The 12356-nt window shown below is 40.9% G+C and overlaps 1 protein-coding gene and 1 non-coding gene across 4 annotated transcripts; both read right to left on the bottom strand.

Moving 5' to 3' along the window:
* Nucleotides 1-471: 471 nt before the first annotated feature.
* On the bottom strand, nt 472-11690 carry gmeb1 (glucocorticoid modulatory element binding protein 1). 3 transcript variants are annotated; one of them, XM_026300664.1, is made up of 10 exons: nt 11573-11690; nt 10159-10354; nt 9911-9963; nt 9662-9777; nt 8199-8302; nt 6766-6914; nt 5580-5705; nt 5333-5470; nt 4897-5034; nt 472-3258 (listed from the first exon to the last, which is right to left on the bottom strand). In XM_026300664.1, exons 2-10 carry the CDS (start codon nt 10284-10286, stop codon nt 2405-2407), a joined length of 1806 nt encoding a protein of 601 aa, XP_026156449.1. In that variant the 5' UTR covers nt 10287-10354; nt 11573-11690; the 3' UTR covers nt 472-2404. The 3 variants fall into 3 exon arrangements, with proteins under 3 accessions (XP_026156449.1, XP_026156452.1, XP_026156451.1); XM_026300667.1 differs by having other exon boundaries at nt 4897-5019; XM_026300666.1 differs by lacking the exon at nt 11573-11690 and adding an exon at nt 11392-11562.
* Nucleotides 11691-12120: 430 nt separating this feature from the next.
* LOC113127025 (U11 spliceosomal RNA) lies at nt 12121-12253 on the bottom strand. The gene has a single exon (XR_003295367.1). It is a non-coding gene; the product is annotated as a U11 spliceosomal RNA (small nuclear RNA).
* Nucleotides 12254-12356: the final 103 nt, after the last annotated feature.

Raw genomic sequence — 12356 nt, 5'->3', positions numbered from 1 at the left:
TTTAGCCCTGACCTGGTCCCAAGCATATTCACATGCAGATGGTGATGTTTCACTTTCGTGCTCGACACACATACAGAAAGTTCATGTAGGTGTCCATTTCAGTCTTGTGGTTTGTGTAAGCGCCTGTTTTTGTGCTTGTATAACCCAAATCCTCAAGCCCTTCCCCTCATACAGCCTGTCTGGGAGTGTTAGGGGTTACAGGATGAGAGGAATGTAATAACCAGAGTCCTGGTGCAGCGTCAGCAGGGCTCAGCCTTCAGAGAGGGCTGCCCATCACGAACAGCACCCATGACGGTGCAGATTACACTGTACATTGCAATAAGCCTGACAAATGGAGAAGGCAGAGATTACTGCTCCAAACTATTTCCACCCTCTGTTAAGACAGCTGCAACCCTCATCGCCAGTTTCAGGCCGCGGTTAGGTGAGCACACAGCGCGATCTGGTGGTGAAACATTCACACAACCACTGACATTTGGTTTTTCAGTTTTAATCTGATAATAAAACACATTACAAAGTCAATAAGCAAATACCCTCAAATGTTAAATTAAATTATTGGAAATGCACAAGTCTTGAACAGGTCTTTCTTGATGTGACTTAAAGCCATGAGCATAAACTCATCTAGGTTATCACCTTAAACAGATGCCCATCTCTTCAGTTTGAAAACTAATAAATATGACACTACTTTACAAGTGTAAAATACAGGCATACCAAGTTTGACATTAACTATATAGTATACTGTCTTAAATCTGCCCAGTAGCTTTCACTACCTATTATACTGTGTTGAAGCAGTAGATGTTCACAATAAAGGAAAATGTAGAGAAAATCTCTCTAAACCAATAAATTTTGTGGAAAAGAAAACACTGAGATAAGTGCATAAACAATACAATTCCAGAAACAGGAGTTCAGTCTGCTGCCACTTAACTACACGCATAAGAAAACTCTGCACACCCAAACTGTGTGGCCAAAATCGAAAGAAAAGTTCAGAAAGCAGGCATTGGTGCAAAAATCTTCCTGTGGTCCTAAAAGAACATCACACAGTGCAAAACCAATACAGCTTGGATGCAACACCAATACAACAGTGCAATTAATCCCAGCCTCAAGTGACACCAACATTGTTAGTGGTAATGAGTTTGATCAACAGTAGAGGGCTGGAAATTAGAGCTTGCTGCTACTGAGTCAGTTAAGAGGATGTGAACTGACGAGTGAGCACCAATGAAGCTCTGCATGTAGACTTTACAGTTACAATGCATTCTCTTGTCCTCAGGTTGTTCATGGAGGCTTACAGAATAATTCTGGTTTGTTACGACAACTTCTTTGTTTATGCAATCGTTTTTATTCAGTAATGGTGCCATTGCATTAACCAGTGTAGCTGCTAAGATCTGGAAAGGCAACATGAGTGGTGAGGTGAGCAAAAATGTTTAGCCAGCTGATTTAAACATTTCTTGCAGCACAAACGTGTTTTTATATTGACTGGTTTAGGGCCAATTATCACTATGCAGTTCTAAAACCCAGTGAGTATTCATTTTAGTCTGAAACCCTGTTAGGGGTGTCAAAGATATATAAACAAACACAGAAGGCCTTTTACCTTATCCAACCATGATCCAGCTCTTCTCACTGTATTTTTCTTTTTAGACACCACGTAATTGGTTGCAAGAGTATAATGAACACAAACTTGGATGATGACTGATGACATACTGTAGCTTAAGTCACTTCAGTGGCATAAATTCATCATTTAGCTTTTGCTTCCTTGGCATGTTTCACATGCCAGTAAATTGCTTGAGGGCCATTGTTCAGGGTTCAGAAACATCCAATCTTTATAGAAAGAAAAGTAGAAATGAAGGTCAGCCCACCTAAAATATAGGCTGGATTTGAAAGTCAATCCATAAGCTCTGTTGGATGTTTAGAGCAGACAGGTAGGTACTAATTTTACAGTTTGCAGCTTTCTGACTCATTTGGATCACTTTCTTTTTAGTGATGTCTAAAATTTCCAGATCTCAGCACTCACTTATTTACTGTACTTGCTCAGCACAGTGTTAATATTACAGACAGATATTATGGCCAACCTAGAAAAATGAGCTATAATAAACCAGGACTATCCTTTAAATACACCACAAACCAAGCATACAAAATGTTCTGTATCGTGGTGCCTCTTTTGTCTTAATAGATGTCAACACATCGTTGAGATAAGCATGTACACACACGCACACACACATGCACGCGCGCGCGCGCACACACACACACACACACACACACACAATAAAAAGGAAAACATGGCTACCCTAGAGCTTGGTCTTAGGCCAAGGCATTTTCTGGATTTCAAAATTCAGCGTATTACCAGTTTCACCCATCTGTGACAGCTTGTCACCAGTTCGACCTGTTTACTGGATAAAACAGAGGGTGAATCTCATTTGACCTTGTTTTCTTCCTGAGTATTTTCTTCTATCACTACTATCTGTACACCTGACAACTGTCCGCCAGCATCCAGCTGCAGCCCCTGAACTCCTTCACTTTGTCCCTCCTGCATTTGGCACTGAGTCTCCTCCCCCTCCGCAGCCATCGTCACCTCCATTCCACTCTGGACCACCATAGCGGCCCCTTCTCTGGCTGATTCCCCAGCCAGCTGCAGCTCCATCACCCCCACCGCCTGTTCAACCGGGGCCGGGTTGATCTCGATGACAGTGTGTTCCTGACCGGCTTCTACCTCACCCTGCATCACCTCCTGCTGAACCAGCATGGTGCCATCCACCACCTGGCTTTCTATGGGCACCACCTCAGCACCACTGCCCTGCTGACTCAGGTGCATCAACTCTACGGGGCTCACCACCGTGCCCAGCTGGCTGGAGTCCTGCATGGTGGTAGTGCCTACCAGTGTGAGGCCTGAGGATGGGTGCAAGGTGATGGTGTCTGCCTTTCCATCTCCGGTTACCATGTACCGAGTGAAAAACTGTGAGCCAGCGGGGAGCAAGGTTACTGTGTTGGAGGATTGAGCAAGGGAGGCAATTGGAAGGCCTGCCACGGTGAACGGCTGGCTCACAGAGGACATCGAGATGGGTGAAAGAACAGTGAACTGCTGGGGCTGCAGGGCGGCCTGCTGGTTGATCGGCGAGGTCAGGAGGGTGGTGGTAGAGGCAGGCCTCTGAAGACGAGGTCGCTTGGTCTGGCGCTTAGTGGGAGTTTTGTTTTTGGCGGGCTGTGGGCAGGAGAGAAGAGCCCGCACCTGCTGCTGCTTTCTCTGTTCTTCCAACTGCACTTCCAGGTCTGCACAGAGCAAACAACACAAGACTGAAAATAATGGCTGGCCAACAACATTCATTCTCTTCTAACTTGTTTTTTCTATGATTAAATATTGTACATGTCCATTTTATTATTATTTGCTTGAGATATTAATAAAAGCTATTACACAGCTTGTATAGACAGCTAGACTGACTGAAATAGGAGCACATCTGCTCAGATCAGATGAACATGAGATGGAGTAGCAGTAAGTCATCATACCTGAGCCTGAGTATGAACCTGAGCCGAGAGACTGAATTTTTAGTATCACACAGAACATAAGCAGGCTCTAACCTGCGTCGGTTTGCAGGTGGAAAACATGTTTTACTAACAATGGATCTGGTAACACAGCACATGACATGTATATGTGCATGCAGAAGTACTCTGTGACTTTAACTTGAATTTCTATTAATGAGTGACTAACTGACTGATTTGGGAAGAACACAAAAATACATCAAAAGGTGCTTTGCATACAATGGAAACAGTCTGCATACTGTTAAATGTTATCTCTATCTTTACCAGTTAACTGCTGATTAGTCGTAATGTCTTCTCTGACATGTTTTGCATTAACAAAACAAACATAACACCATCCAATTTGCTAACTGGATGACGATGATGATGCTTTTTCAACCAATGAAATCTGAGATATACATCAATAGTCAAACAGATGAAGAGTTCTTCAAATGTGCCTAAAGTAATTCAGGCTACCATGCTGTTATCAGGTTAAAATGATCATGTTAATTCTAATTCAGAAAATCTGGGTCTTAAAAAGCAGTTTAAGGATAGATTTGTTTACCTTGTATCAACTTATTTTGTGCTTTAAATAAAGCTAAAAGAGCAGAGAGATAAACCATTTATTTCACTTATCATGTGATCATGTGACTGCAGGTCTATGAGGTAGGTGCATTTGGAACACTCCTCCATCGATCAGGGTATTAGATCTGTGTATATAACTCCATTTTTATGTTTCTGCATTTCACTATTATTGTTACTTTGCTCTACATTCACTGTTATCAAACTTTCTTAACTGTGAAATGAGATTTCCTGTAAACAATCATTACACCAGGACTGATGTTGTATGACTGTTGAGGCTCTTCCCCATAGACATGGAGGAGTTTTTAAGCAATAATCACCCATCTACTATAAAAATGAAATATTTCTAAAATTGTTTGAAAAGTAACTTTAAATGTATGAGCAGTTTTCAAGTGTGTTCTGCATTCTTTAATTACGTTTCAGTGGTAAAATGACAAATCCCCCATTTTAATGTCACATTAAATTCTGGCTTCACTAGTCATTTAACAGCAAATCTTTTAGTTGAACTTGTTTTTTGCTCCCAATATATTAGAACCTGAGTTGGTTATTTTTTCTGTGCAAACATATTTTGTCTGATTATAATTAATTGTCTGATTGTAATTAAATTGTGTATAATAAATAACTGTCTATTGGCCACACTAATAGCCTTAAGGACTTGCTGCTCTGACAACCATTTCAGATAAATTTAAAATTTGTTTAAAAGACCAAGAAAATCTAGACATGTGAACTCATCAGTATAATCTGGATAACTTTGTTATTTACGTCATATAAATGGAGCAATGAAATGGAGCCTTGTTTTTGTTCCGTACTTACTGGTGAGTGTGTTGAGGATCTGCTCCTGGCTGGGATCAGTCTGCTGCCTTCTCTTTTCCAGGACCTTCTTGACTGAGTCGAGCAGGCCAAACACTTGGGCAAGGTTACTGAGCACCGCCACCTCTACCAGACAGGAATCTGGGATCAGTATGGCAATCAGTCAAAGGGTCACTTCATCAGCCAGAAAGGTGAAACAAATTCAGCTGCTTCAATCATTAAGCATTTATGCTCTTATTGTTACAGAAACCATTAGGAATCACTCTAAAAGCCTTTAAAGTCTTCTGATGTTGATTCTTCATCCTTCAGCTTCCAACACGAGCTGAATTTGTTCTTTTCAATTGTTCATGCATCTCCAAGCGAGCCCTAAGTTGTGCATATGGTTGTGTTACGATGCTGCAGTTCCCAGCATCCAGTGCATTTTATCATTGCTCTGTACCTGTGTCCTGTAAGGCAGCCAGCTCCCTTCGTTGCTGCATGCCATTCAGCATCTCCAGGAGTTCAGTACTGATGTTGGTCACCACTTCACCAAGCAAACCCACATCAGCAATGCCCTTCCAGAAGTTCAGTGTGTCTTCTGTGGACAGACAAATGCAGATAAGTCTCAGTTACTGATGTGCACTGTATTTCTTTGCCATTCTATTGTGAAATAAAAAATCTCTAAAAAAATGCATGCTGTCTATGACCTGAGATTTCATGGGATTCCTTCTTGTCTGCAGACTCCTGTGAGGTTGAGCTCCAGTCCACTTTCCTGCTCTGAACTTCTGCTCTGTCCTCGACCACTGCCCCACCATTCCCCAGAACCACCTGAGCTGCAATTAACATGGGCAAGCATGTATTATGCTTGTGACATGAACAAACAAAAGAACTAACAAACGTCAAAGTGTGTGCTGGTGTGTCCTATGACACTCCAACATCTGAGATTTGAGGGGCAGCAGTCTGTTTTTTGGCTTTATAAATTTTGCCCAATGAAGGTTTGAGAACACAGGCACCATGGTAATAAAGTGAGTTTAAGTGCTGGTGGGTGTCTGGATTTCCTTAATTAGCTCTTCAAGTTCTTGTTATTACCCAGTAGACTAAAACCTAAAGGGTCAGCAGTCCAAAAACACTGTACTAAAGATGTAGAATGATGCGAATTAGCATGTTTGGTACATTGTAAACGTGCAGTAAAATTTTAGAAGGTGACTTGAGGTCTTTTTTTTAATATTAAGTGTTCAGCCTATGCTGTCTACAACTTAAATTCAATTAAAGGTTCAGTGTGAAAATAGCATCAAAATGGATTTTCATCCCACAGTAAAATGCTTAAGGCACGCCTATACCATGGCCAATAGGATTTCTGGATTCTGACACCTGCTTCATGTTTTTTTTTTTGGTTTATAACTCTAGCAAAGGACAGTAGTTAATTAGAGTCACGGAGCTAGGTTTATTTGTGTGACCATTAAAACAACCAAGCAAATTTATTTTCAGATGCGCATTTGCATGAATCTGATATTAAATAGCTTTTTTGTCAGGTGCCTCTCATTCTCTGAGTGGCCTATTTCAAATCAATCAATCAAGGCATGTACAACTTGCATCAGTGCAGTAATACAGTTTTCACAATACGATGAACTGGGGCTGAAAATGAGTAATCATACAGCGAAGTGTAATCACTGCAAAATAATTTCATGCAAGGATAAACATCTAAAATGATGAAGCTTTTTCTTCAGCTGCTGTAAGAATAGAAAATTTCTGAAGTACACAGATGTAATGCCCCAGTCTCAGCTAATGCTTGCAATACAGTCAAGTAAACAAAAACAAGTGTAAAACATATAACGTGCACATAAATATTTTCGATTTGAATTTCATAACACACCTGACCTGGTATTTACTCACCTTGAGAGGACGCAGGTGTGCTAAGTCCACTCCCATCAGGAGGGAAGCGTGTGTTGTTGATTAAAAGGTCAAACTTAGTGCTGCGACATGTGTTGGTACACAGTGTACTGTGCTGGTAGAAGTCAAGCTGACCTGAATCCATCATTTTTCTGGAGAGCAGAAATGAACAGAATCAAATAAAATAAAGTATAATACAGTAAAAAAAAATAAAGACAGAAACAAATTGTTAATATAATGTGAGGACTAGTCCAAGTGTTCCTTGGGTTTGGACTGTTTGTCAGAGAAAACATGAGTCAGATTTGAAGACTGCTTAGAAAGTGAGATGGACGTTCTTTATTATTTTCTGACATTTTATAGACTAACAATAAATTGATTAATACGAAAATAAATGGCAGGTAATTGATGATGACTGTGTTTCCATGTACAGCAATATGCTAAATTAAGAGCGACAGCTGCATTACTTGGCATTTTTGTCACTTAAAGGCAACAGAACAAGCTGAAAATATACTGATATACAGTATTATCACTTTACAAAGTTGTAATGGCAAATCAAGCGGTTAGCTTCTAGAGAATCCAGTAGACCTGGAGCAACATTAGTAATCATTTGGAGTTCTATCTTTGGCCATTCACCACCTGTTTAACATAAGACTAGTATTCACTCACTCTCCTCATTCTGTTTTCATACCCACTAACTCCTGAGTAAGATATCTGACTCCACTATGTTCTCCAGTCAGACACTAACCATGTTTATTAGTTCCTGTTTAGTGCTGAGTAGGTACTGTGTAGTGGATTAATAAGAGCTTTTACACTAAAAGCACTTTTGGCTGCTGCTGGAAACAAGGTTGATAAGAGTGGAGTTTGTAGGTCATAAAACCAAAACAAATTTACTAGAAATCTATCTGCAGACTTATAACACTGTGGGTTTGTTGCAACAAGCAACTCTCTGCAGCAGCTTTAAACCGAAGGGAAACATGTTTACAATTTTTAGTGTCTTTAATGGCTCCATTTTCATTTTCAGAATATGTTGTCTAATCAAGTATGCTGGGTCATTTATATATTGTATCCCTGGTATATTTTTCCAGAATGTGCTATATTAGATACTAAACATTTCCATCAGTCAGACAGAGGGTTTAATAAAAAAGTCAAGAACCATTATTATCATCTCATTTACTAGTCAGAAGTGATGGATTACCGTCTAGTTAATTCATTCATATAAAACCATACAGAATATTTTATCTTCTCATTGTTTTGGATCTTTATTCAAGACATATGACTCACTTCTCTGCTCACTGCATACGGAGCAATAAATATGTATGAGCTTGTATGAAGACTATGATGATGACTAATTAAAATGTTGTGCAGTGTAACCAACTGGCACTCAAAATACCAGAATATGGCTTTTTGCTCACCAAACCAAATAAAAGTCTCTTCACCTTAGCATGACTCCACCCATCCTGATTGCTCTTTTCCAGTCTTTCAGAGTGGCTTTTCCAGAAATGTGCACAAACTGCTTGGGGCTGATCAGCTGGTCTTCATACTAGAGGAGAGAGCATTGATTACGTAAACACAGCAGCGAGAGCATGGTACATGACAAAACACCAGAAACATCTAAAAACAACTAGCATACTACTATATGTTCAATACTGGTCTTTAATTTCAAAAAGCAGCAAGCATTCTTTCGTATTTTAAAATAATGGCAATGGTTTTCTTTAAATACCAACACATCCAGGCTGTGATTTGTGTTGCGCTGTGTTGAGGTGATACAAATGTACCCCACATTAGGGACTAAAGGGATCAGTCAAGTGTTACAGTGACTATTAGTTAAAACATGAAGTCAAATGATTAATCCTTCAACATACTATTCACTGTTGCCAGAAAACATGTTCTACACAATAATGTAAACAGTGCTGTTTTAGTAAAAGAGATTCAGCAATAATGTTCTTTACTACTTTGTATCAATAGTACACCAACACAACCCAGAAATGACAAAATGTTCATCCATCTGTTGGGCTCCCAGTTCAAATAGCTGCAGCAACATCATCCGACATTTTTTGTCATTGTTTTCAGTTATAAATACTGCATTTCGCATGTGTACTGAAATGTGGGTTAGGTTGTTGCAAGGCTGCAGAACAGTCAAAGCTGAAAGCCTGATGGAAAACCAGTAGTGACAATCTGGACTAAAATGATTTACTCTGTCACAGTACTTCCCAACAGTATGTAAAAATAACAGTTCCTAGTGATATAATTATTTACCTGAAGACAACATGGATCTTAAAAGTTGATCTAAGCTTTTTGTTAAAACCAGCACTTCCCTAATCTTATTCATTGATCCTTCCACTCACTGCAGCCAGCAGCAGTGAGTGTTTGCTACAGATCTGATGATGCTGACTGTAAGGTCACAAATAAAGATTGACCAACCTCCTGCAGCACTATTACTGTTACAACAATCTCCCCAAACGCCATGTGTAGGACAATGGTTCAACATGCATATCACATAACTATGACATCCCTGTTTAGATTCTGCTCCAGACCCCTGTTGCATGCCATCTCTCTCCCTAGCATATCCTGTCTGTATTGCTACTGTCATTAAGTAAAGGCAAAATAATCTTGACAAAGAACACATTTCATTTCAACTGTTTCATACTTCTTTTGTGAACATTAGTGCTCTGGCAGGTCAATATTTAATTAGGTCCCGAACATTTGTTGTACTTAGCTGCTCATTACATGTTCAGCTAGACTGGCTATGACAGATTAACAGTAGGTGCTTGTTTGATGCAAGTCATTCATAGCACTGTAGGCTTAAAAAAAGGACATCCATTTTAATTATTCATGGTAGTCAGCCACTGCACATGCTCATTTATAATTACAGGACCTAAAATCCATACTGAATACCAACCTTCACACATTTTACATTGATTCCTGGGCACACAAACTTTTTCACTAGCAGCACAGCTTTACTGTCGCCGCAGGTAATGGGACAGCCGATTTCAACGTCGTCTCCCTCAGTTTGTTCTAATAGAATGAAAAGATCCACACACAACTTCTAAAACAAATTAAAAAAATATGCATTTTTGCAATGTACTCTAAAATCTATGCCTCACAATATCCTTCAAGTTGTCAAAGCATCATTCTGACAGTCTCTTACCTGGATGTGCTTCAACAGCCATGACAGCTGCATCTGTTTCAGCAGAATCATCTCTGAAAAGAACAGTTTGCATTTTCACATTCATTCTTGATACTATAGAGATTACTATGTTGTATCTAAGTGCCAATTTAGGATTAAATGCAAAAGTGACTGATTGTGGTGTTACATTGTTTTGTAGTGCACCTAACAGTCAAATTTAGTCCAGTAATACCGGTCACAATTAGCTTAGACATTGCTTCAGTACAAACCCAGTGGTGATTGGTTGGAGCTGGAGGATGACCTGTGTCTTATTAGGGTCATCAGGGTCACCCTCACCATCGGCCTTCACCATTACCACCTCTCCCATGGACACCGTCACCTCCTCTGTGGTTGCCATCACACTTACAGCAGACTAGAGGGAAGGGGGGCTGTGTTCACACAACAGCGGTCCAGGAGTTTGCTCATCTGAAGAGGCAGGAGTAGCAAATGAATAAATAAACAAACATCACCATGATAAAATGATTTGAAAATGTGTATTTTCCAGCAGCAGAGATTCAACACTATTTTCTGTTTTGGAGACAGACCTAGATAGTCAAAGTAACCTTCAAAATGACCAGTTAGGCACACTTAAATGTCTCTCACCATTTGGAAAAAACTAGTGCACTAAGCCATTGCTGGATATGAGCACCATTAAATCTCATTTTAAAAGCCTAAGGCACAAACATAACTAATTAACGTTAAAGCTCTTTCCAGCTGAGAAATAACATCGCCAGTATCTAAAAAAATGGACGAATTCAGCATAAAGCTATACGCACTAATTTAAAACAAAGGCCCTAATGTCTGTGAACTAATAAAAACAATACTGACTCTGAAGTACAGCGTAAACATTTCCATACTAACGGTCTGGGTTCGCGTTGTTTTTCTAATTGCATAGTTACAGTGACTAATTTGATAAAATGATGATGTTCCTAATTTGATAAAACGATGATGTTCCTGATATGATAAAATGACATCTGTCAGTCCCGCTTTAACAACACACTTTAGAGTAATATAGCCGTAGCTGGGGGGGTTTCCTGCGCTTTGGGGAATCGAAACCGCAGTTTTGCGCGTTTTGGGGAGAAGCTAACTGACATGGGGCTGGAGCACCGTCCACAAACACACCGGTGATGAATCAATCCGTCTGTCTTACAGATAAAGGCTGCTGTTTCGCAAAGTTGTCTGGGTTATCACTACCGCAGTGGGCAACTGGCTGCTTTTTCGCTGTTGACATCCACACACAGCTCAGCTCGGCGGTAGCCATTATGGCTAACCCAAGGGCGTAACTTGCTGTGTGGGAATCTGGACAATATTGTGAACTATACTGTCCGAGACGGAGAAAGCTTTGCATTTACAGTGTGACGGTTACGTGCCGCTTGTCTATGAACCGTACGTCCCTTCGTAACTCTGCATTTTAACTCTCCGCTCCCCCTCAAAATGACGTCTCCCTGTGCGGCGGCACGTACAGCAAACAACGGCGCGGCGACGGCGTTGCCCCTCCATTCTGTACGAGCCCGGGTGGCTGAACCCCCTCCGCAATGTACCCGAAACCCTGAGCCGAATCCAGCGTTTGTGTCGTAACGGCGGCTGGTACTGTGCAGCCAAAGAGATTTAAAATCACATGGTTAGATCTTAGCTGGTCCTTACCGTTTTATGAAGAGAAACACATCCCTAGTTTGTGCAGACCTACGGCACATGCGCACTTCGCTGAGGCTCGACTTCCTGCCGAGCAGCTCTTGTAAACTCTGACAAAACCGAAGTGCACCGCACTAAAATCCCCATGTGAAGATGCATTGTTGGTGTCAGTGAGGGCAAAGAATATTTAAATGTGATCGCACTTTCTGCGGTGTTGTGTTTCGTGGATTGAGCGTGTTCCTTTTGTGTGCCACATGAGTCTTTACGTTTGCCAACCCTGGCGCTGTGATACTTTTATTTACTGTGTGGTTATAACCCAAAGCTGAAGGATGGCAGCAATAATCACGCGTGAAAACGTGATTGACTTTGAGCGTGATTGAATTTGAGCTTCAGTATTTTAGACTAAACGGCCACGTTGTCCCTCCTGCTGCCTGTTAAACTGCGTGTATCACACTGAGTGCGGTGTATAAAGTGATCCATAGGAGCTGTAGCACAGGCGGCTCTCACTAGTAACATAGCCATGTTTAAACTCCTCGATTTTATTTAAACACAGATTAAAGCGGGACGCCAGGACGAACGATCACCAGCAGCCCCTGGTTTAAAAATTGTGCTTCCGAAATCTCTTGATGGCGATTCCGCAAGAGAAATGGTGACCCCACTTCTCCTGTGCTATCAACAGCAGAAGCCCTTTTTAAAGAGATCAACCCGCGCCACACTGGGTGGCCAGCGGCAACAGACTCCTCACCCAGGGGTACAGGACGTGTACAAGCTTTTCTATGCAGTCGCGTTTATTCTG

This window comes from Mastacembelus armatus, chromosome 11 (genome assembly GCF_900324485.2).
Source record: "Mastacembelus armatus chromosome 11, fMasArm1.2, whole genome shotgun sequence".
Taxonomy (NCBI): Eukaryota; Metazoa; Chordata; class Actinopteri; order Synbranchiformes; family Mastacembelidae; genus Mastacembelus; species Mastacembelus armatus.
The sequence above is the reverse complement of the archived record's forward strand: the minus strand, read 5'-3'. Positions and strand labels throughout refer to the sequence as shown.